We start from the raw sequence: 27,590 nt of genomic DNA, 5'->3' as shown, positions 1-27,590 counted from the left end.
ACATTATTTCTACACAACGGTAAAGATGTCAATGTTTCCTAGTAAAAGTATTAACTAACTAAATAAAGACAGACAGATATTGCAACATACTTGTATATAAGCACATTAAAATTAAGTGTAATTTTTTTTTCATCATACTGAGCTCATCTAAATACCTCTAGATATACATTAAGCTAACCTAATCGTCCTTTATAAAAAAGTTATACAAAGTTACCATCAACTGTACCAAACAAGCATATGTGAAGAAATAGGTTTACCACCGCATAACCGACGGACAGCTGGTCGAGCCCTGATGACCGAAAGGAGTGCGGCAAATATGCACATTGCCGAACACAACTGTATTGAATCGCAAACCAGCGCCCCCTTTGTGACCTATGGTAGTACTCGTTTTAGATGTAGAGCGGTCGAAAATGTTGCATTTGGTGGCTTTGCGACATTCTGGCCGTTCAACATGCAAAAATTCAGTTACTGGAATCAATCATTGTTGGGTTCGACTGCCATGTGTTCGGTTATGCAGTGGTAAACCGAAGAAATATAAATCACCTCAAATAAATTTAACCATCGAGTATTCTGACAAGACCACTACATGGGTTGTAGCTGAAAGGGATCCAAGGACCAGCCCACCCCCATGGTTAACAAAATGAAATACAAAGAAAATAAATCACACAAGTAGTTTTGAAAGTCATCAAAGTGCTATTGCACCATTACATCCATCAACTGGAATATGCGTTAAGAATCCAGACAGGGTGTACATATTTGACAGTAAATTTTACTTGACACAACCCTTTGTGTTTGGTGCAAACTGTAGTTTTAGTGCTGTGCTTAGTGATAATCTTGCATTGTGAAATCAAAATGAGTTGTCACGGGCAACTGCCCTGATAAAGTCCAGGAATGTAAACGAAGATCTATTAATCATCAATGTGCAGTGATTCAAACCCAAAGCCTAGAAAGGGCTACAAATGTTTGATACTAGCACAGGATCGTATACCCTATCACCCATCCACATTATTTTTAAAGCAGATGAGAGAACCAGATTTCTTAATTTTTAAATGGAATAGAATTCTACCACTGCTCAGCACTACTATGAGATAAAAACTAGCATTTTAGGAATTACTTATTTTTACATCTATCATCAGGTTAGTCAGTCAAATTGTGACCCTTTTATTAATCCTCATACTTAAATAGATGTCATTATATAGATAACTAGACCACATCCCAAAAGTTATTTATTAAGTATATAATTGATAGAATAAATATTTCTAATCTTTTATTGTAATCAACATCTCTCAAACATTTAACTTGTCTATCGAGTTATTTGGACCCTTTCTAACCTTCTTAACAGAGTAGAAATATAATTACAAATTGATGCTGCATATTCAATAAGTGGTTTCACTACCACTTTATATGATGGAACTGATACTTTTTATCCCCATTAGTAGTTATCCTAAGAATGTTCTTGATCTTCTAAAATTGTAAGTACTTCCAGCAAGCTAAACCCAAAACTGAATTTACTATCAATTTTAAATGCCCAAGTCTCTTATCACCTTATCTTCTTGTAACAAACAGTTCTTCATTGCATATGGGTAGCATGGGTTAGCATTACCAAAATACATAACTGTAGTCTTAACCTTAAAATCCATATGAGATGTCATAGCCCATGATTCCAGAATCTCCAAGTACCCTTACACTCTGGATTGATCCCCAAGTGAGATAAATAGTGACCCAATTTTTGTATAATTTGCATATTTACTCAGCCAGATTGTAAAAGACAAATATTACAAACAAAATAGGGCCCAGTACGTAAACTTGTGGAACACCCAAGGCAAGCAACTTCTTGTCTGAAGCTATATTACTTATGCTTACTCTACACCATCCATGTTTTAACCAATTAATTTACCCATCTGACCATGTACCTATGTATATTACTTTCCATTGCTGACAACGGTTATATCATGCTCTACTGTAGTGAAAGCCTTAAAGATATCCGAGTACACAACATCAACAAGTAATCCTTCAATCATGGCTCTCCACACTAGTAAAAGCTCAAAGCATTTGATGGGAGCGTCCTGGGACAAAACCATGCTGACTTAATTCCAGTTTAAGGATTAACAAATAACTAGCAGAACTTTTTCAAAGCATTTACTTAAATACACATTAAACTTATAGGTCTATAATTCTCCACAATAGAGACATTGCCACCCTTTTGGACAGGTACCACATGTTTGGTACATAACCCATGAGTAAGGATTCTTGAAAAGTCAAATGGAAATGAAGTTGTGAAATAAACAATAAGTTTACAGTACACTACCAAGAATATTGTCAAAAAATGGCCACCAAATCTGATTAAAGTTCCAGTTTATTGATTTGAGTGCTTTCACCCCATGAAGAAAGACTTCATCTGAAAATATATTGTGTTAAAATCTCAGAATATCTCCTTAAGAGGAAGTGACATCATCAACTTCAAATTTTTTTTTTAATATGAAGAAGTCAAAGTACCAGCCAAAAATGTATAATGCACATTTTTTAAGCAGTGTATGAATGAAAATACATAAATGAAGTATTTACATTTAGCAGAATGCAATCTTAAGACAGAGTTAAAATATGTTCATTCAAACCTTGTGGTACAGTGGTCATTTAATCTGAACTGCCATACCAACTCCATGAATTCCAAGTAATCTTCCCAACTATCACCATGTTCCAAGATGAAAAAAGTAAACATGTAAAAAGAACAATTTAAACTGTAGTTGGTCAATGAATTGTTGGCGTCTCTTTTTCTAAAGCTATTAACATGTTCATAGGTAATTCCTAGGCTAGCTGCCCTTGTGGGCCACTTTAAGCCGAGCCAATTTCCCTTTTGTGCTCAAAATACCTATACCATTTGAAGATGGCTACACACTAAGCAACAGCTTAATCCCAGTGTGAAAACAGAAACTCAGAGAAGACGGAAAATAAGCTATCCCATTTGGTTACAGAATGGCTTTACCCATAACACGGTCGATAATTATTAAATACCCCTAATGAGAATATCTGGAGTCCCTACAAATTATCTATGATATGATCCACACAAGGGATAAAACATTTAGGAGCTGCCTCAAGTACTACAGGGGAGCAATTCTGGGGTCAGTTTTTTGTTTCCCATCCATAGATCTAAGTTTTACTTGAATATGTACAGGAATACAAGTTTCACAAGTGCCACTGTAACCTTCTCTCTGCATTTGCAATATAAAAAGAATCATCGGAGATGCATTAAGCTGCATAAACCACCCCAAATGTATCATCACATACAGGGAATAACTGCCACATATTCCCCTAATATAATAGTGGGTTGTTCACCTACATATCTGCACTGATGACATGACACATTTAGTCATATTGTTCAGCTATGTTCCCTGCCAAGAATCAGTTAATTCAACTATTCTAATGCCACAATTCCTGCTATCAATAAAAACAGGAGCAAAACCAATTTTAAATTTCAAAATATCAAAAATCAAGTACCAATAAAGAAAGCGCACACAGATTTAATTTTTGTGTATAATTGAACTCTTGTGAACTCACTGAACAACAGTAGTAAAACAGTCTCTAGAACTAGTATTCTGTATTTGTTATACTAGATGGTATAAAATGGAAGATTTTTTATTGTCTAATTCAAAACATTTCTTCCTTCATACCTCAAAACAAACACAATGGAATACTTTCTGTTGTAAAATATTTGACAAAATTCCTCTAATTCTGAAAAGAAAGTGGCCTCATCAGAAGTCAGTCTTGAGAGCCAGGATATTTGACCTTTTACAATACTGCACATCTGCCCAAGCTGAAGACTGCTATTGCAGTGTAACTACGCATTTCAGAATGTTGGTTTTCTGTAGATCACAGATTGAAACTTTCCATTAACAGTATCTCTAGTAAGTTTCCCATCTAAGTAATCAATAGCACTAGCCAAATCAATATATGTGAATTCTAGAAATTGGGTAGTGGTATTCAAATAAGTAAAAAATGTTTTCTTTGCCAATTTTCTCCAGTAAATTTTGTTCCCCTCTTGCCTACTTTGTATAATCCACTTGCAGTCATCCTTATTGATAAAATCAGATTAAACTACAAGAAAGTGTACGCGTGTCTAACTCTGTCTTGGATATGAACTAACAACATCCAATCACAAATTAGACAGTGCACTGGCTACCTTCAGAGCTAAATTTTTGACCTGGCATACCAGACTCCTTACTCACCATTCTGTGTGAACTCTTTGTCTGCCAGTGCCCCTTACCCACAGTAACTGAATTTCACAGAAGTTAATTTCTCTCACACACACACGCAAATTCTCAAGGGAGGCTGGCAGAATTCACCAGTTCCCAACCAATTTATTCATGGTGCAGCAGTACTGCCACCGCTCTGGAATTGTCCACAGACCTTTAGTTACTTGCTGACTTTATTAATTAAGCCAAATATTAAATCATACAAATTAATATTTTTCCTGGTAGTAGACTCAAATGATCTAGGTAACTTGTTGGATAACAGATTGTAATGATTATATGTAGATATATCTCAGACACACACAGACACACACTAAATGCAGCCAATAAAGCTTAAAAGTTAATAGCATTTACTTATAAAGTAACAGTATAGATGCAGGCTAAACAAGAAAAAAGTGCACATGGAAAAATAAAATAAACAGTTGAAGCACACAGGAATATTTTTTAAAAAACTATACCTAAGTTAGCTAAACACATCTGTCTTGACGTTAAAGAGTTCTGAACTCCCTTTTCTACGTTCCTAAATGACAGGAATATTTTTTAAAAAACTATACCTAAGTTAGCTAAACACATCTGTCTTGACGTTAAAGAGTTCTGAACTCCCTTTTCTACGTTCCTAAATGACAGGAGTCATAAACTGCAGATAGCAAACTTACAGGGAAATGGTCGCCTCAGTTTCTTGCAAGCAAAAACATGACAAAAGCCAAGCTCACATTTTTTATAGCTAGCAAATTGCCCTTCTAGCTTTAAAAAAAATAAAGTATCAGACAAGCATACATTAATAGAAAAGAAAACAAACCATATTAACATGTTTTCCATGTGTGTGCATTATGCCCATCAGTCCAACATTACATAAATTGCTTACCTTCCCTTAAACCTCACTGCAACTTCTGCTGAACATTACTCTCTATTCTATGTAATTTGAAGATCTCTCTTCCATTTTTTATTTAGTTTTTTTACATAAAGTATTCAATACTTCAAATGCAGTTGGTTTGAACTTTGATTTCCATTTTCTAATTGCTTTTTTGGCAGTCAACAGAGTTAAACTTAACAAGGCCTTACTATGTCTAGAAATTTCAGATCCTGTGTTATAGCTCAAAAGAATCATTTCATTAGTTACAGCCATTTGCTCACCCAGTATTTATGACGGTATTCTGCAAGGATGTGTTTTAAATATGCCAATTCATTACATTCCCAAAACATACCCAAGCTTACATTTTTATACATTTCAACAACTCAGTTGTGCTCTAAAGCTTCAACAAATCATTTCCTCTAGAAGGAAGCTTTTTCATTAGTTGCTCTGCATCGGCTTCCCAACAAAAGTAATCAAACCAGTTCTGAGACCTGTAAAGGAGAAGGGCTTAATTACACCAGCTCATAGACAATACAAAGCACCAATACACAGGTTGTCAGCATACATTTAATTGTTTGAAAAGAAATCATATGTTAAAATACAAAGTTCTAGTTCACTTCATCTTTGACTTGGACTGTAATCACATTTTATGATGCAAGAGGTTACACCTTAAGGCAGACTTAAGCATATCCCTTCCTTTCACTCCTTTTTAAATTTATAACACAAAAGATCAGTAAACTAAATGTGTTACTAGTAGGAAATGAGAAAAAGAGAAGTAAAGATATGCAGTACTTTCAGATTTCCTTAGACTGACGTCAGGCTTGGCATCACAGTAAATGTCACATTTTTTGGGTGTCAAATGTGCACCGATTTTAATCATGTAGCCATTTGCAATGATCAGATACGTCAATGGAATTATATGGCCAGGCACAAACTAAGTCAGTGATTAGTACTTTTTTTTAACTTGTGTGTGTCAGTCACACCTAAAGTATGAATAATAGTCAACCTAAAGAATTTCACTTATACATTTTATATCAATTACTAAATAAAGCATGCTCTAAATACAAAGACAGATAAAAGCTCCCCTATACATCACCACACACAAACAGTGGACAGCCTCATGGAACAGTGTAGGACTTGCTATCCCACTCTTCCTTAGAACTATATGGAAATGATGACACTGGGGATGATGGGCCTTTGGTTTGATGGATATCAACCTTGCTGCCACTCTACAGGATTAAGTAACTGATGCACAAACCGGAGCAAAACAAAGTCTCCTAGAAGATCATCCCTTTGCACATATATTCTAATTTAAATTGACAAGCAATCAGACAATAAATAAATGCCTGTGGCCATTTAGCTCTAATGGTAGTGTTGGTTTCTTTATTGTATGTCAATTGCTGGTAAAAAGCTGAAGTGCAATAATGGTAATGAAAAAGCAATGGTGGAAGCAATACATAAAATTCTGTATGTCAAAAATGTATTAATGAATGCAAAGCAAATGATGGTCATGTGTTTTGCTGCTGACTGAGAGGAGGGAGTTATTTTCCAGTCTCAGACAATTATTACACAGCACACTTTCATATGCCTTCTAGTATGTACGACTTACCATAATCATGGTAGTAGAAAAGCAACGGTGGAAGAAATATATAAAATTCTGCACATCAAACTGCATAATGAATGTAAATGAAATGATGGTCTTGCATTTTACTGCTTATAAAGAGAAGACTGCTATTCCCAATCTAAAACAATTATAAAGTGTACTTTCATATATGCCTTCCACCATTCAAGATTTACTGTAAGCACCATGCAAGAACTGTGAACACCGACATGAAGTTATTATGTTATACACCTTCACATTGGACAACTTATTGAGTTTCTACCATTTTTCCTTACAGGATATCTATAAAACTCTTATTGCTTGCAGTATTCTTTCTGCTAGAAAGCAAAATTGCAAGCCTTTGGTATATGTGGTTTTTACTCACAACCTCTGTTGTGTGAGGAAATACTAGCCTGTGGTGGGTGGCATAACATGCTAAGTAAAAGAGTTACCAGAGTACGGAAAGGTGAGCAGACTGTTATTATACTATACTTATTACACTAAATGCAGATTAAAATGAAAATAAAATTACCAGTCAGCTGCACAACAGTACAAAAAGAAAAATATTTTTGGAGGGGGGGGGGGGTGCTACACAAAAGGAGCACCAGATGACAACCAAAATGGAGGAAGCATGGCGGAATCAAAATGGAGGAAGCATGGCGGAATCAAAATGGAGAAGTAAACATGGACTCAACCACAATAATCACTACAGAACCCTCAACTTTCTGTACCCAAAATGTGGGATACTAGTTCTCAGAATGTGCAGCAAAAAGACAAAGTGTGGAACACTTACTAACTTCAGCTAAGAAGTTCACAGCATAATAGTTTCATTTGAGGCACTTACAAAAAGTGTTTCTGAAGATTTAAAGGGATGCAATATTATTTACCATAAAAAGATTTAAGCCATGTTTAAGATATACTCCCAAACTAAAGCTCTAATAGAAATTGTCAGCCAAGCAAAACTTCTGGTCATAACCATAAATGAACATCTAAAATTTGATTTTCACCTGCAAAAAAAAAAAAAAAACCCATCAAATACTCGGAATGCTCTACAGGCACAACCACTTCCTTAGCCCCTCCTCCAAACACTTGCCTCTACTTACCTATTTCCTTCCCTAATGTATGACACCCCTTTGCTCACCAACCTCCATATTTCTCTAAAAGCTAAAATCGAGACTTGTTACAATAAAATTACTAAATTCGCAATGAATTCCATAAACTTCTCTCCCTAAAATGGCTTGAACTCCCTACTTCAACTATCTGCAACTAACTATCGCTCACAAACTTATCTTTAAACCCTCTGACTGTCCTGCCCTTAGTTCCATTGTCACTTTTTACATCCCAAACATGTCCCTTAGATCAGAGAATCAATTTCTTCAGGTTCACAAACCTAACCTGCCATCAGGATAACTTCCTGCTCTTTAACCAAGAATTGGAATGCTCTCACTTTAGCTATCAGAACACTCCAAAATCCTGCCCACTTCAAAACATCTCTCCACACTTACCTGCCTTCCACCTGAAACTTCTCCTGCACCCAGCCCCCTTGAAAACATATCTCAAACGACTCACTCTCCCCTACTGTCTTTACAGTGTTTTTATCTATAAACTCTATGTGCAACACCACTGTAATGCTAATTGTGCTATCTCGGTAGTCCAATTATTGTTAAAATAATGCTATACTACCATTGTATATAATTTAATTTGTACTGAATGTGATTACAACTCTGCTATTAATACACTGTTAAGCATAAGCAATGTTATACTACCTATGTACATAATTCGGTTTTGTATTAGAACATTACCCCACCAGATGCGCAGTAGCAAGGACCGCTCAACCCCCTCCCACTACTGTACATTTCCCTGTAATTGCCAGTCTTACTGTGAATAAACGAGATACCCAACGTCACCAAATAGAATATGGAAAACAGTGTAGTTGAATGTACACGCTGCTGCAAGTGCACGTTATCTATTCTACATAACAACAAAGACCTTAACTATTTGTAGTCCTCTGGGCAGAAACGCACATGGCAGATCTCTTGACTTGTCTTGTTTTAATTATTACTGTTTCTTAGCTGTTTGACATCCAGTATTTATTTGCGGTGCCACATCCTATATGACAAATAATTTTCCATGTTATTCTGTTGGTCTGCAGATATGTATTTTTCAAAACGTGTTTTTTTTTTTTTTTTTTTGTAATGTCTAACTGCATTTATTTTGGTGGACAGTGGATTGCTGTAACTAAGATGAGAGTTACACACCTGGAACTGTAACATTTAATGTACAGTTCCAGTTGTTAACACTGACATAAACCTCTCAATCTTTTAACACCCAAAATCTGAACAAATAAAATGGGGGGCAAACTACCAAATACATGGTGAGAATTTAAGTACTGCGTTTATAAACTTAGAAAATTGCTAGCTTTACAAGTTTTATGTTAGCATACATTTCAACAGAATCCAAACTGTGAAACTAAAGTGTGTGTCATTATTTACTGACTTCCATGTTCAGTAAGAAAGGTGGGGCTTGCCCCCTGCAAAAGCAATTTAAAGCACATTAGGATGGGGGTGTAAAGTACTGCGTACATACTGTCCTTCGGTCCCACTAATACTTGAGCCTGTCCTTACATCTCTTAATTAAAGGACTCACATTAACTAGCTTTGAATGGCCGTATTTCAAGAAAGGCAACATTTTGTCTTCTGTATATCGAAAAATTAAAAATGTTTTGGGGAAAAAAAGATCGGTAACAAATGGCCACAGATGGAATATTCAGAATGACTATTCAACAGGTCGCTGGATAATCTGCACGGCTTGTTACTCAGCCATATTTTGCATGCAACCTCACACGGACTTGCCCTGTAAATCATGCAGGCCACGCCCATTCATGCGCGAAAATCACGGTGGGTAATGTTCGAATACAAAGCCCATAATTCTAATGTACTTTGTATTGTAATGAGAAGCTTTTCTCCCCGGCCTCCACTGAAAATGGACTCTGCACGGCCCAGTGGGCTTTCCCGTTTAACAAACTGCAAATAAATATTTGTTAAAAAAGTATTTTAACTAATTTGTGACACAATATTTCAAAGTGGGGCTATGTGGAATGTCTAAGGCTCCTAATGAAACTCAGCCGAGATACATGCCCAGGAGTAAAGAGAAGTATGAGATGCAAACTGGAAAAATAAATAATGTCAGTGTGTTGGTACTGGATCAGAGTCCAAGACGTAAACTGGCAAAACTAAATAATCTCACAGTATTGATTCATAGTAAAAAAAAGATACTTCTAATAACATGGGGCAATATCAGTACTACAGTCATTCATTCATCGCCATCTTATCTGTTTCAGAAGTCGCGGGGCGGCAGAAACCCATGCCTAACTTCATTATCCTCAAGGCACTGAATCTTATACTAGACATGACGCCAGTCTACCACAGGACGTACAAACTACGGGCCACGCACATCTGGAGCAAACTGAAATATTACCAACGGGCTTGCAGGGCTGGGACATGGGGGACGGAGCTGTAGCTGGTGAAAACACACACTGGACGCAAAGAAGACAATGTAGACTCCACAAAAAGGTACCAGTGTTAAGAGTGACATGTCGAACCAAGCGCAAGCAGACAGATGAGGACTTAAGGAGGACATGCAGACTTTAAAACGAAGATAAAACTGTCGTCAGTAAATGAAAGGTAAAACCAAGCGCTGAGAGAAGAAAAAAAGAAAACAGAACTACACAACCAAGAACTGTGAGGCAGCAACGGTAATGGCTGTGCCACTGTGACATCTCAATACAAGGAAACGTCACTCTAAACTTACATGCAGTGCCTATGCCTTGTCAAAGTAAAATAAAACGCATTCATTCAATTCACTGGAATACCACTACTACAGTTAAATTTAAACATAGGTTACCTCTGTCCATTCTGCTTCCGAGCCGGAATCGGCTGGCTTCACCTGCAGTGTCGCATGCAAACATTGTTGCACTACAGCTCTAGCAACCCCCGTCTGGCCTGATTGTGCTGACATTTTTTAATGTGTTACGGGGAAATACATCCGTCTACAAATCGGAATGTTTAGTCCCGCAGGCGTAATGGTAGCTATAGTAACAGTGCAGATTTCTCTATTATTAAATCTTATATCGTTTCATATTTGTAGACACGCCTGTAAACTGTTCCTGATTTTTTAAACACCTTTATTGAATTATCACTTGTGACCATAGGCAAATTCACATTTATATTAAAGTAATGAAATTGTATAGTGGCGGCTGGTAACTTCAAATCAAAGAGGGGCTGCAGGAGACAGCTAAATGGGTGGGGCCAATGGGAAGTGGTGTGGTCACCTAGAAAGGGGCAGGGCTATGCTCAAAACCACAACAACTGGAACTTTAAATACGGCTGCCCTGGGTGCCAAACCGTCATTACAAGAGTCCAGTCAAGACAAAATGAAGTGTATTGGGAAAAAATATTTCACTGCATTAGCTACATGACAGCTTATTTAATATCTAGATAGAAACAAAAAGGTTGTGAGGCATGAAAAAATAAATTAATTTTTAAACACATTACTGGAATGCCAGTCAAAATCAAGTATAAAAAAACAAGCAGCGCTCACCTCGAACCACTTCTCCTTGCACTGCAGTTCTAATTATAATTTATATTCATCTTTATAAAAGTACCAAGTAACATGCTGAAAGTAGCAATATCTGTGATACCCTCACTTGTAAAAATGTTTCTTATCCAAAAAAGACCTGCTGTCTGACAACTATCTACTTGTTTCATAGGGAAAACATGATCAAAGTAAAAAATGAACAGCAAACAAGAAACAAGCTCAAGATAAATTGCTTAAAGGATTACTGCATAGGTTATGGACCATACATGATAGACTGGCATTCTGTTTAGTTTACAGGTAAAGCCTGCAAAGATGACTGCAAGTCTCCAACAAATGTAATGAGCTTCTGAAAATACTGTAATACTGTCCTTTATTACAAATACTTGTCATATGCATTTCAATACCTCTCTGCATGGCAACAACAAAAGACTTTCAATGTTGGTAAGTCTTTAACAGTATGCTTATTAAAGCTTACCTGCATCTTACAATCTCAGACAAGCTTATCTGATGGTCATTAAGGCATTACTACTAAAACACAGAGCAACAGGGCATGCATTTTCTAAATAATAATAAGCATAAATCAACAGTATAAAAATATGACAGAAAAACAGAACATTCTGCAAAATAAAGGACATATGAACAGCCACTGTCACACTTGTGTCTACCTTCGATGGGGGAATATCTGCACACACACACACACTGCATAACAGTTCCTTGCCTTTCTTGGACACATGCAGAGTCACTACATGGGGGAGTAGGGTGCAACAAGTATGTCACAATTTGAAATGTCTCTGGCTGACGGTGATGGCTCTGACACATTTGTCATACCTCTCAACTGCAAGAAATCTGGAAAAAGCCATAAATAGAAGTGGGACAAAGGCCCAAAAATAAGGACAATTTTTAAATATTGCTCTTATAAATTTAGAAAGACAATAGAATAGTAGTAGGTCTTGCATTAGTATGAATTTTCTGAAGAGTATGAAATCTGAAACTCAAATGTCTCATTTTCTAACTTCAGTCTGTAATGATTTGCCACTAATTTGCCAGAAAACAATTTTATGAAAAAAACGGACCAAAAATGTGATGCAAAAATACAAAATTGCCACACAATACAGCTGGGAACCTGTCAAAGAAGGAACACTTTTTTAATATTAGCACTGTTAACTTGAGCAGCTGACAAAATAAAAGAATCTACATGCATTTCTGAAATAAAAGTAATCTATAACTCTGATCATTACAGTTATTTATAGTTGTAAACCCTCTACGTTTTCTTCCAAAACTGCCATTTTGTGGAGGGATTATTAGGGGAATAGCAACATTTTGAGCCAAAATCGTGGACAGTTGAGAGTTTTGGATATTCCTAATTCTATAAAGCGATTTATTTGCATGTACCTCTCAATCTCTTAATGCAGGAAATCTGGACAAAGCCAAATATATTGGGGGAACATACAAACAGTACTAAAAATTCCTCTTGTATGAACTTAGACAGTTGATAGAATAACAGGTCTTGCTTTAGCATGCATTTTTCTGAAGGTTATGAAGGCTGGCTGTCATTATTTAGTGACATCATTCCTAAATGATTTGCCAGAAAACCACAAATTTAATGAGGAACAAACCAAAAATAAGAAGCAAAAATGTATTCATTCTGCAAAAATCTGGACAGTTGAGAGGTATAGTTCAGCCAGGGCTGTCTGACTTTGCCGCCCTTCCCCCCTCACAAAATCATGGTCAAATGGAACCTCCCCCCTGCAGCCATTCCAATGTCCCATTACTTGGCTATTTTGCCCCATTTACCATAAACACTGTAAAGTGCATACTGCTTTACTTCTGCGATGATTTGGATTTCATTTGAAAGTTTTATTTTGCATTTTACAGCACAAACACTAATAGACAATCTGCTAAACAAACCAATGCAGTTTCACAATGAAAATACTTAGTATTAAAACTTCTCTGCCCTTGAAACAGCATTGAAACCCACATTCAAAGAAAATATATTTTGCCAGTGGCAGATAAAGATTAACTTTGGACCATTTTCAAATCATAGGCCCCTTGCACCCGAAACATATATGTGTTCTTTGATACATCTTCCTGACTGTATTAAGTAATATTCCTTGTATAATACAGTACAGTTATTAGACGGCATTTTAATTTATTATTCTGAACATTTTTTCCAGTAAACAATGAAACAAAATGCATGCATCAGTAATGACAAAACTGCCCAATTCAGAACATTTCCATCATAAAAGTCTACTCAAACGTCTACAATCCACCAGTATCAGTAAATATGCATAATCTCTGAAGAAGTCAAGGTCATCTAAATAATTCCACATTAAAGAGATCTGTAACCAATGAAGAGGCTGCTGCTAGCAAACAACTTTATATTTCATTGTTTCATCTACAAATAAAGTACCTGTTGCCCTTGAGGAATAAATTGCCTATGTTAAATTAAAAAAAAAGATAAGCTAGTAATATTGCAATAGGGGATGGATGGCAAACTGATAACAGGTTCATAGTTACTAGGTATCTTCGCCAAAAAGGACTGCAGCATCCACCCCCTTTACAACACAGTACAATATCAGCAATGCATCTACATACTGTGGGAGTAGAACCCACAGCCTTCTGCATCAAAAGTAAGTATACTTCCTGCTGTGCTATTAACAATGCAAGCAGGGCCGGTGTTAGCATTTTGGGGGCCCCCAGCAAATGTCAAGTTGGGGGCCCCTGGCCACTTTCAGTCTAAGTATCACCCTATCACTGCCACTACTTCTATCCATTTTTTTAGTTCAAGCTGCAGGCTTTTAGGAGTAGTACACACAAACTGACCTTTAGCTACAATGATCTTATTACAACAGGCATACATACCACACTGTGTTGGCCCATCTCACAAAGGGACATTTACAGTTACTGCCATTTAGGTGTAACAAGGATACATTAGAACAACTCTATGTGCAGGGCAGAACTAATATGCAATGGAACCCTAGGCACTGGTTACTGTTTCAGCCCCAGCCAAAAAAAAAAAAAAAAAACACACACACCCTCCAGAGTTCCCCTCTCTTTTCCCCATGTTGGGCTTTCCACTTATGCACATTACTTTTTTTCTTCCATTTCTCACATTTTACCTTTTTTCTTCAGCCTTTTCAAGAAGCCATAGCTTTATATATGCTCTAAAGTGCTTTTTAAGTTTATTTTTTTTTCTTTTTACCCAATGATGGCTTAAACAGAAATGATGATTAAGGAAAGAAATTCAATGTTGCTGTTCAGCTTTAGTTTTCCTTCTGTCTTTTCGATATACTTTCTTGACCAAGTCAGCATAGTAATAACCATTTAGGAAATAACTCCATTAAGCCGCTGCCCCCAGAAGCTAGAGCATTTCCCAACCTTTTAATCCAAAAGTAGCCTAAACAAAAATTGTGAGTAAGAAAAAAGAATTTCAGTCTTTTTTTCTTTCAATGAAGACATAAGCTGTACCCAAGACTTAAAATTCAAAGCTGACAAAAATAGAAGCTCCAAGTAAATTAAAAAGTCAATTCTGAGGATACACAGATCCTGCATGGGAATACTGCCTACATCACTAATCCTCCCAAAAGACAGTCACTGCCTATGCAACCCTCTGGTGTTAGATTGGGATGAGAGCAGAGGTTCAAATAGCCACAGTCATGTATTTCAAGTGACTGCTGAAATACATATATATAGCATGCATACTAACTCCTCGATCCTAACCCCAAAAGGCAACCAGCTGTATATGTGTCTGATGTTTGATTGTGAGGAAAGTGAAAATAAATAATGACTGCAATAATGTATTCTACTTTGCTGCTACCGGGCAGTACACTGCCCCTACAGGAGCTAAAGTAACTTTCTTTGTATACCTCTGAGATCTGTTAGAAAAATAAAGGAAATGATGACTACACAATCCCCAGCACCCACATAACCTATGGTAAATTTCTGTACACAAACATCTGAGCAGGGATGTTTTAGAATGTTTATGGTTGAGGACAGAGGCTATTATCAGTTTTATACTAACAGCGTCATATCATATAACTCCATCCAGGCTAAAGAGGGCAATCAGAAAATGAAAGCATTTTTTTCTCTTCCTTTTTCCTCAACCAAAAACAGCTTTTTTGGGGTCCCCACAGTCAAGGATGATTAAGGGAGCCCCCTGTATCTATTTATACAGTCTAGGGAGTGGAGGTCACCCGATACCTAGAAGATCTAAGTGTCTGAATGCCTATGACATACATTATGCCTTACTTTAGAAATATAATCACTTGTTAGCTACATTTTTACTGATACCCAGAAGAATAATGTGTGTGTTCTGGCATTATTGGATGTGTGCATTGATAAAAATCAGTGATATTTTACACACACAGATACACACACACACACCAACGTTAATTTTGTACTTATTTCAGCAAGTACATTGTACAACACTAGTACTGCTGCACAAGATCAGTGATTGCTGTTTAGCAGTCATCAAACAGCAACAGGGATAAGACAATTTTATTTACCTCAGTAAGTAGTAATTTAATACCTATCACTATCCCTGATTTCACAGATATTCCTGATTTTGTCTTATAATTTTACTCTGTCACACTAAATCAAGTAATCATAGTTTTACACTTATTGTCTAAAAAATGCATGTTGATGCAAATGTGTTATTCTATTAACTTTTTCAAAGTAAATTAGAGTAATATATAAAATGTGTTCCACATTTTGAGACTTTATCATGCTATTATTTTTATCACTGAACAGAATTCTTCAGCAAAGACGTTGAGAGTTATAGTATCAGTTGTTCTGCCAGTATGTATAAAAACCCTGAAAAAGAAACCATCCCTGACGATTAGAAGCATCAGCTCTTCTTAAACTCCACAGTTTGCACTGAGATCGATCACCCTGGACTGCTGATCTCTGTAGTGCTTACTTTGCTTATGTTCATTACAGCTTTGTCCTAACAGGGTCATATTACAGTCCTGTTCACGTTAAAGAGTGTCATTGAAAATTAATAATTTTTTTCTCCTTATTTTTCCCCAACCAACAGCAGCTTTTGTGGGGCCCCCACACAGTCAATGAGGATTAAGGGGCCCCCTGCAGCCACAGTTATTGCAGGTACCTAAAAGTGGCTATGTTGTTAATTTTAGTGAAAAAGATGTCCACCAACAGGGCTTAACTAGGCTGGAGCATTATATCATTGGTAAAATATTTAATGAAATTGTAAAGTTTGTTACTTGACAAAATATTGTTACTATAACTAAAAATCTTTGAATTTTGAAGGAGATTACTTACCTGGTTTAAGTTTGCTGTACTAGCTTTTGTTGGTTTGACAGACATGTTACAAAATATCAAGATAACATAAGTTGCAGTGGTTGGGGGCCCCCCCAGGACCAGGGGGCCCCCAGCGACTGCAGGGTTCGCTGGTGCCTAAAACCGGCTATGAATGCAAGCAGATGCAGCATAAGCAGCACTAAACTTCTCTTCCCTGCAGCTCTCAGCTCCTTTTAAAATCAACTACACACTCAGCTGTATCTCTCAACTTTGCAGCACAAGAAATCTGAAAAAAGCCAAAATTTATTGGGGGGGGGGGACAAAAGCCCAAAAAACAGAGACACATTTTAAACATTGCTTGTATGATCTTGGAAAATTGCTAGAATAAAATACTGTGTTACCACCATACATTTCACTACCAAGTCTTGAATCCAGGACCTCATGCAAAATAGTCAAAGCAACATACCACTATGCCAAATCAGGTGTTTTCTTAAAGAGAGGAAGACTAAAACTTAAATGGCTACTATTTAGTGAATTCAGTTCTCACCACAACCTGTTAGCACAAAACACCTGAACAAAGCCAATAATGAGGGAACAAGCTCCCAAACATATTCAGTGAATTCAGTTCTCACCATAGCTCTCAACCTTGGTGCAAAAAAAACTGGACGAAGCCAATAATGGGGGTATACAGTCCCAAAAATAGGGACAAATTTCAAATAATCATTTTATAAACTTAGAAAATTGGTAGAATAAAATGTTTTGTGTTGCCATGTACCTTCTGAAGAATATGAAGTCTGAAATTCAAACGTCTGACATTTATTATTTATTTAACATTTATTAACTAGGAAAGTCTGACTTGGAACAAAAGCCAATTTTCAGCAGAGGTTCAGGGAGAAACACTCCATACACATGTCTTTGTAACATGGATGGACACAAGAGCACCCAGAGGAAACCCATACAAGCACAGGGAGGACATGGAGACTTCACACAGAAGGCACCCCAGGCAAGAATCAAACCAGAAAACCTCTAGCTGTGAGGCAACAATGCTACTACTACTGCTCCAATACACCATAAGCAACTATTTATTGAATTAAACATCCATTCCAGAAACCACAGATTTTATGAGGAACAGAAGAAAAATATGAGGCAAAAATATGCAGAGTTTTCACAGATGGTGGTGGGTAGGAAATGTTTAATTTCTTTCAAATAAAGAGTTTCTTACTCATTTTAAATGCTTATGGCTGGTGACCTATTATTACCATAAAGGTACGTGTACTGGAATAAAGTACCAGTAAAAGCTGGTTTCAGCCTTCCAAGGAGTTACATTTTAAGCTATTGGTATCTAACAACATTTAATAGTTGGCTTACCTGAACAATAAATAGCAAGTGCTCATGACGTACTAGACTCGTATAGCTGCTGGCAGCATTAATGTAAAAAATAAGGAAGAAAGTGCTAGATATCATTAACGTGTTTGTGTGTGTGTTTGTGTGTGTGTGTGTGTGTGTGTGTGTGTGTGTGTGTGTGTGTGTGTGTGTGTGTGTGTGTCTGTGTGTGTGTGTGTGTGCGCGCGCAGTGAGTGCATGTGCATAATAATTTTCATTACTGTTAATTTACTGTTGGTACACTGCAAATCAGTGTACCAAATTTTTCTGAGCTATAATACAGAATCGGAATTGCCTAGACATGGTAAGGCCTTGCTGTGTCTAATTATGGTAGTTGCCAAAAAAGTAATTATTAGAAAACGGAAATCAAAATCTAAACCAACTATACTAGAAGTAGTGAATATAGTAACAGAGATAAAACAACTGGAATTTGGATCTTTAGAAAAGGGGAAGGAGGAAACTACATAGGAAAAATAGGCATTGTGGGAATAATATATGCAGAGCAGGAATTAGGCTTAAGAAGCAGGATTTGAATGAGCCATATAATGCTTAACTGACAATGACTGGATGGTTTATAAATGATGTATAATGTTTGCAACTAGAGTTGTTTCAATGTTGTCTGTAATGTAAACTGCAACTAAAGTGGTATCATTTTGTATGTTTTTCATTTATATAAATGTAAGATTGCCCTTGTCATATGTGAAAATTTAATAAAGATGTTTGGAGGAAAACAACTGTACCAGTGCTGGTCTTTCGTTTAGGACCCTCTATTTCTTTCTTTCTCTTTGCCTATGCTCTGATATCAGTCCTTGATAGAGAAGCAATCTCTAATCTGCAGTGCAAATAAATTTGTAGTGTCTTACCATTTTATCATCTTTATCTCTCTAGTTATTTGCTCCCAATACCTTGGTTCCTTTGCCAGTTTTCTGCAATACATTTGAGCCCCCTATTGTCTACATCACTAATTGCAGTCGTCCCTTTCAGCAGAATCTCCTTTCTCCATTCCCATGTTGGCTTAGTTCTTAGGATACTTTCTGCTACTTTATAGATATCATATTCTGTATAATTACTGTCATTCTCCTTAAAGGCATGCATTCAAAATCCCAGTCTCTCCTTGTTCTTGAGCTTCCCCCTGTTTCATCATCATCCCTTTCCACTATGAATTATAGCATTCTACTTGTGCTATGTAAAGGACCTTTAACTGTGTAGCTCTGAAATACCCCTTCAAATTGGGTAATCCCAATCCACAACTTCTCCTTTGGTCGATAAAAATATGCTTGACCTGTGTATAAGACTAATGGGGCTAAAAACATTTAGCTGTTTTTATCTTACTATCCACATCCATATAACAAATCTTCAGTTTTCTCAGTTTTTGTATTATCTTTTGTTTAGTCTCTTCCTACATATTTTAGCTGCCACACCAGAATAATTTTTAATCTATACTCCTAAACACTTCATTTTATCTTGTCCCCATAAATATGGATATTTCTGAACCAGTTCATATGTGGGTACATAATGTTTTACCTTCATAAATTTTGTATCCCAAAAAAGATCTGAAACTGCCTCAAAATGTTCTAGTCCACTGTAATGTGTCTTTCTGGTTTTGTCAGGTATAAAATAATATCATCTGCAAATACAGCCAGTTTTTCTTGACTACTATACCAATTATATCCTTAAATTTAGGAGTCACTTATTTTCTTTGCCAATGGTTCTAAATATAATGTAAATAAAGGGGAAAGAGGACACTCCTACCTGGTTCCTCTGTTCAAGCAGAAATTATCTGAGAGGACCCCACTCAGTTTATTTTTTTCCTCCGATCCCTTATATATCCTCCTAATCAACTTTATAATTTTTCAGGAAATGCAAATGCTTCCATTGCCCTGCTCATAAAGTCCCAGCTTACTCTGTCAAATACTTTCTGTGCATCAAGACTCACCAATAACAATGGTATTTTCTTACATTCTGCTTCCCTCTGGATCATCAGTGTTCTGTTAATATTGTCAAATATTTGCCTCCTTTCCACAAAACCACATTGATCAATATCTATCAATTAAGGCATTACTTTTGCCATTCTTTTAGCCATTAGAGACATGAACATTTTATAATTGTGGCTTAGTATAGAAATGGGCCTGTATGAAGCTGGATCTTTACCCTTTTTAGGTATTATAGCTACCACTGCTTTCTTCCAGGATGTTGGTACTTTTTCTCCTCTTAAAATACTGTTAAACAAAACCTTCCAGATATTTATCAGTTTTTTCTCTCCTAGTTTCCAAACTTCCCCTGTAGATTAGTTATGCATCACAATTTTTATCTTGTTTCCTCCTGTCCTAATCATTAGTAATTGAGCCTTATCTACCTCTCACCAAGGCATATTTAATTCTTCCATAAAGCTTTTCATTTGCATCTTTTCTTGATTTCCATATTTCTCTGCTTTATACAGATTTTCACAAAATTTCTGAAATATTTCTAATAACCTCTACAGGATCTCTTGCTACCTTCCTTTGTATAGGCTCTCTAAGCTTGGTGACAGCCCTTTCTAATTTCTGTTACCTAAGTCATTGTCCTAAAAGTTTTTTGCTCTAGTGTTATTATCAAAAAACAGTTGCTTAATAGCAGTCTTTCTAAACTTGTGTGTATTATTAAAGTAATCCCTTATTTTCTGCTTAGCATTCTACAGTCAATCCTCTTCTTGTTCTGTGAGATTCCCCCTATTCTGCAATACTTACTTTAACATTTGTCAGTCTCTCTAAATAATTCTTCTTACTTCTTAACCATAGCTCCCTTTATTTCCACATTGTTTTTAAACTCCACCATAATACTATCCCATTCCCTAGCTATATTTTCAGATGTAATTTTTATCATCTTGAATAGCTCCTGAATAATCTCCACTACCCATCAATTAGTTTCCTCTTTTTTCAACAGATAGGTGGGAACTTGCCAGTGTCTAATTTTTATTTGATTATCATGTGTTTTTATTTTAGTTATTATTGATGCATGATCTGAAATAGTTATTGGTTGCATATCAAGACCTTCAATTAAATGCACATGCTCCTGTAAAATGTAAATTCTGTCTAGCCTAGCCCAGTTTTTGTATCTTGGGGAATAATATGTAAATTTACTTTGGACTTTTATTAGTGAATTCACATCTCCCATGCCAAATATTTTCAAAATGTTTTTCAAAAATCTAACCTCCTTTGTTATACTTTACCTTCTGGTCCCCCCAGACACATCTTCACTGCTGCAAATCAAATTCCAGTCCCCACCTGTAAGAAATATTCCTTGCTGAAAACTGATTATTTCTCCCAAAATGTTCTTAAGCCCCATTATAGCAGTTTTAGGTGGAATATAAATAGATGCCAATATAATCCTCCTCCCTTGCCAGTAGCTTCTTAGCACTACAAATCTGCCATTATTGTCTTTTCTATCCTGTTCATCACTATTAGAACCCTATTTCCATTAATCTAAATACTCCTCTTTTCTTTTGTCCCAGATATTCCGCTGAATAACTATACTGAAAACCTTTCTTTATCAAATTCACATATTCATTTCTTTCCAAGTGTGTCTCCTGTAAGATAGCTATTTGCACTTTACATTTTAATATAGTTCACTATTCTTTCTTTTTTAATTTATCTGTGAGACCATTGACATTTAAAGACATTACAGAAAGCATTATTATATTAAAATGGTATTATTCACACATTTTATGTATAATACCTTTTTGTTAAATGTCTAGTCCCAGCTTTTGTGTGACATACATACACTGTTTGTCAGGTTGAACTTTTATCTAGTTGTTTTTTTTCATGTCCATTTGAGCCTGTGTTAAATGTTACAAAACTTTTTGCTTTATTGAAATCCCTCAAAAATATCCCCTAAAACCTAGTGATTTAATAGTAACACATACAACTATGTACATCTTCAAACATTGAAATGTTACCTTCCTAATAGGAATAAATGTCCCAAACTGACAGCCACACTTATAGACCTGAGTTAACCTAAAAGAAAGGTTATCCATGCTAAGATGCATAGTGCAGCCTGTGCTTCTACTAAGTGCTAACTGTTTTTGTGTTATCTTTATAGCTCTCCCAGTTGTGAAAACCCATGAATGCTTTTAGAAAACATTATCCCCTAGCCAGTTTCTCTTTTCTTTTTTTCCAATCACTTTCCACCAGACTGTAACCGGTTTCTCTTTATCAGATTGTCTCTATGAAGACATGAGAATCAGACAGTCAATTTCTCTTTATCAAATTATTTCCATGGAGACATGAAGGCCAGATACAGAATTGCCACTAAGAATACATTAATTTGCTAGAAAAAAGCCTCATAATGTTCAGTATTATTTTTCAATTACTTGCCTTCTCTTAAAACTGGATGCTAAATCTATATAAGGTCCTTAATCCAGTCGTTCCCCCATGCAAAAATGAAAAAAAACACATTCATTTTTCTTTTGTCATGCTGTTTTAACCAGGCTTTTTTACATTGTAGTGCCTACATTTCTTAAAAATGAACAAGAATAAAGAGAACATGGAGCGAGAAAAAAAAAAAAAAAAAAAGAACAGCAGCACCTATTTACAATCCCCATTAAAATTAAAATAATTGAGAAAACTTTACATTATAGCATGCAAAGGAAATAGTACTATTTTTGTGGTATGTAGTTAAGAAAAAATATTTTCTTAACTTACAGTTAACTCACCCCCTTCCCCTCCTCAAAGCATTTTTCCGAACATTAATGACATGAAGTAGGGCATATACTTTAGAGTCCCCCACAAGTCCAACAAATTCTATACAAGTCCAATATTTCCAGATTTTCTTGTTCTGTCCTATTTCAGAAATATAATTATTGCATTGTAATCCCACATTAAGTTACTGGTTTTATTACTGTTCATCGTCATCTCCCAAATTCTATCTCTGCTTAATTCCAACGTATTCATTAATTGATTCTTCTAGTCAACTCTCTTGCTCCCTTCCTACTGTCCAACATTTTCTGTTGAAACATTGAAAAGGGTTTCACAGGTACAGTCTCTCTGTGGTCTTTATTACCAGAAGAACAAGAAGCAGAATCTCCTTCTGTTTCACAGCTCACTTTTTGTTGGACAATCTTTTATATTTCCTTTTTAGCATGTACTTCATCAAAAGATGATTTTGTTCCTCCAGGGAAGAATACATCGAAGACAGCTGGGTATAGCAGTTTGAATCTCAACCTGCATCTTGATATTCTGGGAATAGGGGAATGAATGTACTCCTCTCTTCTGCTGCCAGTGTACAATGAGTAATCATTCTTCACAAACACTCTACTGTCTCCCACTTGTAGTATTTTGTCCTTCTGCTACAGTTCTGTCAGAATCAACTCCTTCTGCTGGAAAGATTGCATCTTTACTATTAAAGGTCTAGGCTGCTTTCTTATAGCCAGGTTTGAAGCATACACACAATGTGCCCTTTCAAGTAACAACTCCTGCTGTGGAATTCCAGTCCAGTTGCTTATTTTTACTTCCATAAAATTAATGCAGTCTATTCCTTCCAGATTCTCTGTTATAGCTGAAAATCTTGTGTTTTCCTTACACCCTCTGCCCTCTAATTCTATTATTTTTGAAAACCTCTTCCTGAGCAGTCTCATATTCAGCCAGCCTTTTCTTCATTTCCACCTCTGATTTTTGCAGCTTTATAATCTCATCTGAATATCTGTTTAAAGCTTCTTCATTTTTTCCACCCTTTTGTTGTTTGTGTTGATATACTTCATCAGTGTTTCATTTATTTTAACCAGGTCTATATGCAGTTGTCTTATATCGTTCTATAAGTTATGGGAAGGCATGTCTGAAGGTTGCATTGCTTTTTGCTGAACAAGTGCAGAACTTTCCCCAATCAGTGTTTCTTCCTCACTTTTTGTAGCAGATTTTTTTCCTAGGTGCTCTGTATTTTTTTTTCTTGGCACCCAGGCAGTATACTTACTAGCCAGTTACTGAAATTTATCCATAAACACTAAAGTCTACTGGCCTTCTCTGTTGAGTTTCTGCTTTAACACTGGGAGAGCTAGAGTCAAGCTGTTACTCAATGTGCAACCATCTTGGAAGTCTCAACTGTCCCCTGATTTGACTCAGATTTTCAGCCCTGTCCCTCTTAATGCTGTTTAAACCTGGTGACTGGGGAAAAGGAGGTGAATTACATGTAAAAAGTAATTACAAAGTTAGAGTTATAGACTTTTGATTAATGTTTTAAAAATGTCCCTAATTATTTCTCGATTTGTCCCTGATTCTGAGTATCTGAAGAGATTTGGGCAATAATTTATTTTAGACTGCACCCCCACACACACTGGGAGGAGTCAATTGAGTGACAGAGAAATACACTTGATGGCACAATTGAGTGACAGCGGTATGGGTTGTCAGGAACTAATGGAGAAGACTGGACCAAGAGTAACTTGTGTTTGTATTCATAGATGTGAGTTATGCTCAGTCCAGTCTTCTCCATTGTTGTCATAAACATTACTAAGTTGTAATAATAAACAGAATTTCCCCACAGAAGAGAATTGGCAGCACTGTAAGCTGCAGAGACCTCATAAATGCCATTTACTAAAGAAAGTACTAACACCATTAACCTATTGTACCAACCCCCTGAATGCTTATTTTTAATGCAAGTCTTACATTAAATAACAATTGAGATTAGATGTGATGTGCCATTTGGATGTGAACTCCCCACCCCAAAGCACTTTCAGTAAATTTTGAAAGAAAGAAGAACCAATGTCCATTTATCTAACTGCCTGAAAGTGGAGCTCTCTTATACTGTGCCATTTTCTGTTGTTCCTTTAAAAGAAACTGGCCTCACATGCTTCCTAACCAATATTTGAGCTGCAATTGCAAGACTCTTCACAGAATGCAGGGCAACTTCAACATGGAAGCAAAATGCTGCATGGTACAGGTTGTTATACCAAAGTAAATTCTTTATGACAATATCAAGTACCCATGTACTGGCCATAATGGAGAACACCTGACTGAAAGATTGTCTTTGCAATCATGATTTCAAACATTACTACAACAGTGCGCATGCATACAACTGTGCTTCTGTCATAACACTTTAACCGTCATGCAAAGTCACTATTTCAGTCCAGTGTTCTCCATTATCACCTGTTGGCAAACTCTATGATCATGTAGAAAGGAAGTCTACATGTTCTTCCTTGGCAAAGACTCTTTTTACTAGAAAAAGGAAGGATGTCAAAACACAAGGCATTTAGTTATGCGTAGTCATAGCTGGCCTTAGGCATAGGCCAGCTAGACAGCCACCTAGGGCATTGCTCTAGTAGGGGCACTTTTCCAGTAATCTGGATGGTGTAGGCAGACCAGGATGGGAGCACCAGATGGTGTTGGGGGGGCACTGTGGAGACCTTTTGCCTTGGGCACCAATTGACCAAAGGCCGGCCCTGTGCGTAGTATAGGTTTTACTATTAGTCTAAGGTATTATGGTTTTCAGACAGAAGTCTTCAATAATAAGCCTACACAACATACCTCTCAACCTGGAAACTGTGCTGTCGGAAAATATATAAGCACATTGCATTGCAAAATTCCGCCACATAAGATCACTTATTTTTGCTACAGAAAAGGGAGATGCAAGATGTATGTCCTCTTCCTTTAAAATATTATTACCACTAGTCTGGATCTTTTAGGTGGGCAGAAACATCACTAGACTGTGTATGAAGGATGGGGTGCTACAGCATAACATGATCTACTGATTTTACATTGTGCCTCAACAACAGGTTGCACACATTTTTTTGTCCAGTCCACCAGAGGACATGGCAATGTATTTCATTGACTACTTCCATATGTAGGGACTTCAGTAAAAAAAAGCTTTGCATCAAATATCCCATCCTGTTGAAGATAAAATGCCTCCAGTAGTCCCTAGTTTTCATCAGGGATTTATTGTTGAATCTGTGCTTCTGGGTATCTGACCCACCCCCCAGAGGAAGGAGAGCAGACTGGCAATATTTTAGTTTAGGTTGCATTGTCTTGTAGGGCAGATTGCATTGTGTTGCCCCACCCCTTCTGTAACACACTGTCCAGTGCTTTTTCTGTCCATTTAAATAACAGTGAGCAAAATAACACACTGAAAAACCAAACAATTTCTCAAACCAATGTATTTATTTCAATGGACATCCAAGCATAAGTGTTTAACACTGCACATAGCTTGTTTATAGAAAAAGAATAAAATAAAATAATACAAGTAAAATAATGCTGTCTAATCGATTAAATTGGTGCTTGCTAAACGTGTTACCTGTGAAATGAGAAAAATGACTGACCCCCGGATTTACTAATCTTCTGTGTAAGACTAGATTAGTCTTACATGGAAGCGCCAGTGTAAGAGTATAATGGCAGCACGCCATGCATATTAATGAGGGTGCGCTGCCTCAACTATAAAGCTTACACAGAGCGTGGACGAGTGTAGGGGGCATGTCGGACTGCCAAGCAGTCCAAAACTCCACGCCCCTGCAATGAAGAAAGCCGCAATTTCGAGTTACATGAGCGAGTCTGCTCACATGTGTACAATGTAACACTGCACTCCCCCATATGTTAAACAACTTACAAAATTAAAAATAAAAATAATTATTTTTTTTTTCTTCCGATATACCTGCCTGTATTTGCACGGGTTTGTGTGGCTTTGCCCATTGCTTAGCTACAGTTAGCAGCTTAGACACCAGAAGAGGATAATAAGATCAATATATGAAATTAAGCAAAATAGTGATAGTGTAGTGGTTAGAGCCTTCGCACAAAGAGGAGGCATTCCCGGTTCAAGTCCCACTACTGCACGTTCCATTTTCTGTGGAAAATCTGTATACAAAAATATTTCCTGACATTTTTTATGTATGTTTTGTAAAAAACATTGAAATGTTAAATGTAGTAGTGAACGAATTTTATATATATATATATATATATATATATATATATATATATATATATATATATATACATATACACACAAAGGTGAAATGGTTATGCATTTTGAGGTATGAGTACCCTATTTTAAGCAATATAAAGCACTGCTAAGCACATTTTACCATTATTGAGCATATTTAAATACAATTGTGCATAGCTGCGCACCGCGCTAACCAGCACAACCGCAACGTATTTGCACGTAGCTGCGCAGTGTGCTAACCAGCGCAACATCAGACAATGTCAGGCAACGTTGGGCAAAGTTGAGCAAAGTCAGTTAATCACACTCACACCTGCTTTACTGTACCTTAACCAGTCAGGTCTGCCTAGCAGGAAAATAAAAAGCAGTGACAGGGCTCGAACTCAGGATACTGTGCACTATAGTCACAGTACTTAACCACTAAGACATGACAGCATTTTACAAACATGCACTTTCAACAGACACATATCTATCAAAGGAATTTTAAACATTGCCAACATCAGCTAAGCGGGCATGCCTACAGCTGAGTTTTTCCAAAACTGGCCAATCACAAATAAGTGCGGGAAATGAGGCATATGTAAGCTCCACAGGTGGGAATACTTGCTTTAACTGGTTGTAGCTTCCTTCTGTAAGCCGCATGGCTGGTGTTGGTGAAGGCACTCAATTTAGAGCGCAACACTGGGGCATCCAGGATTTCATTGACTACTTCCATATGTAGGGACTTCAGTAGAATACTTGCTATAACTGGTTGTAGCTTCCTTCT

The 27,590-nt window shown here is 36.7% G+C and overlaps 2 protein-coding genes across 2 annotated transcripts in view; both read right to left on the bottom strand.

Annotated features, from left to right (window-relative positions):
- Positions 1-10,981, bottom strand: part of DTD2 (D-aminoacyl-tRNA deacylase 2) — a 953,848-nt gene extending 942,867 nt beyond the window's left edge. The window contains exon 1 of the mRNA XM_044074544.1: positions 10,604-10,981. Within this exon, the coding sequence (XP_043930479.1) occupies positions 10,604-10,717 (114 nt within the window). The 5' untranslated portion in view covers positions 10,718-10,981. The remainder of the gene's footprint in view (positions 1-10,603) is intronic.
- Positions 1-27,590, bottom strand: part of LOC122804587 (heat shock protein HSP 90-alpha-like) — an 856,879-nt gene that overhangs the window by 176,709 nt on the left and 652,580 nt on the right. The gene's annotated exons all lie outside the window — the stretch shown is intronic.

Source organism: Protopterus annectens, chromosome 6.part0, assembly GCF_019279795.1.
Source record: "Protopterus annectens isolate FY-2018-M chromosome 6.part0, PAN1.0, whole genome shotgun sequence".
Classification (NCBI taxonomy): Eukaryota; Metazoa; Chordata; order Ceratodontiformes; family Protopteridae; genus Protopterus; species Protopterus annectens.
The sequence above is the reverse complement of the archived record's forward strand: the minus strand, read 5'-3'. Positions and strand labels throughout refer to the sequence as shown.